The 1,314-nt window shown below is 57.8% G+C and overlaps 1 protein-coding gene across 1 annotated transcript in view; it reads left to right on the plus strand.

Moving 5' to 3' along the window:
* CUNH17orf99 (chromosome unknown C17orf99 homolog) overlaps nt 1-1,314 on the plus strand; it is a 12,122-nt gene that overhangs the window by 5,363 nt on the left and 5,445 nt on the right. Inside the window, exon 3 of the mRNA XM_045299514.1 lies at nt 253-549. Coding sequence (XP_045155449.1) covers nt 253-549 — 297 coding nt within the window. The remainder of the gene's footprint in view (nt 1-252; nt 550-1,314) is intronic.

The following is a 1,314-nucleotide window of genomic DNA, read 5'->3' on the forward strand; positions in this document are numbered from 1 at the left end:
GACTCGTGGCCAGCCTAGGAGACAGGGTAGAACTCCTGCTGACTTGCGGTGGTCGGCCCAGCACGCACCACTGCGCCACTGGGTCGGTAAGGCGTTCTACTCCCGTCGAGAGTCACCGTCTTGGAGGCCCACAGGAGCGGGTCTCCCCTGTCGGTATCCACTGGGTGGCGGGGCATCTGGTTTGGCATTGACTCTCTTTAGTGTCTCCTTAGGGAGCTTAATTCCTGTTGGTTTTGTTCTCCTCCCCCCAAGGGACCCCTGACATCATCATTGACTACAAAGTCCTGGAGGTTTTCCCCAAAGGCCGCCTGATTCTCATTAAGTGCCATTCCCTGAATGTGCCCCCGCCTGTCACCTACACCCTCTGGGGGAGCCGGGATGTCGAGGTGGCCAAGAAGGTGGTGAGGACCGGCGACCCAGCCTCCTTCAGTATCAACATCACACTCAAGTCCCGGCCAGACCTGCTCACATACTCCTGCCAAGTGGCCCTCCCCTCGGGGACCAGGGCCACCAGTGCCAGGCTGCAGATGTACTGGGAGCTCTGGACCAGTGAGTGTGGGGGGGTGGGGGGAGGGTGTGCACTGGGGAATGGACTGACAGAGGGCAGGGCTGATATGCCCCTGGGAGTGGGGATAGGACAAGGTCATCCCGGGTCCCATAGAGTCTCGCACCAGGGGGCTGCCACCCCAGCTTCCACCACCCCCACCCAGGGCCAGGGGCCAGCAGGCGGTTGAGGGGGCTGAGAGAAACATGCAAAGGAACCAGAGGGCGGAAGTCACCTGATGGTGGGGGATAGAATAAGGGATCCGCTTAGCGCTGCTGACCGACCTCAGACCACAAACCTCCTGGTTCCTTATCTCATGTAATCTTCCACACCCAGTGGGTGGGGCCTGGAAGAGAAATGGCAAGGCAGTTATGAGAGTTTCCTGGGCCTCTTGACCTACAAGTAGCAAAGGCTGCTTTCCACTCCTGCTCCTCCCCATCCCTCCTGGTGGGAGTTGGAAGGGCTGCCCAACCTGCAGTGGGTCTTTGCACCCAGGAGCCATGCCTGCCTGGCCCCAAGAACACAAGGAGAAGGCAGGAAGTCAAGGGATCAAATCCCTGCATTTCCTGCCCTTGGAGTCTCGGGTTAGTAAGACCACCACTCTGAGACTCAAGTTTCTTTACCCCCAAAAGGATAATAATAATAAAATAAAACAAAACAAAACAAAACTATCCAGCAAACCCACTGCTGCCCAGTTGATTTCGAATAGTGGTACAAAAACCCACCGGAGCCTATGGGGCGGAGGAGACCTGCCCCCAGAGGGATGCAGA

The sequence above is a fragment of the Echinops telfairi genome, unplaced genomic scaffold, assembly GCF_000313985.2.
Source record: "Echinops telfairi isolate 266 unplaced genomic scaffold, ASM31398v2 ScPeMD7_7458;HRSCAF=8496, whole genome shotgun sequence".
Lineage (NCBI taxonomy): Eukaryota > Metazoa > Chordata > Mammalia > Afrosoricida > Tenrecidae > Echinops > Echinops telfairi.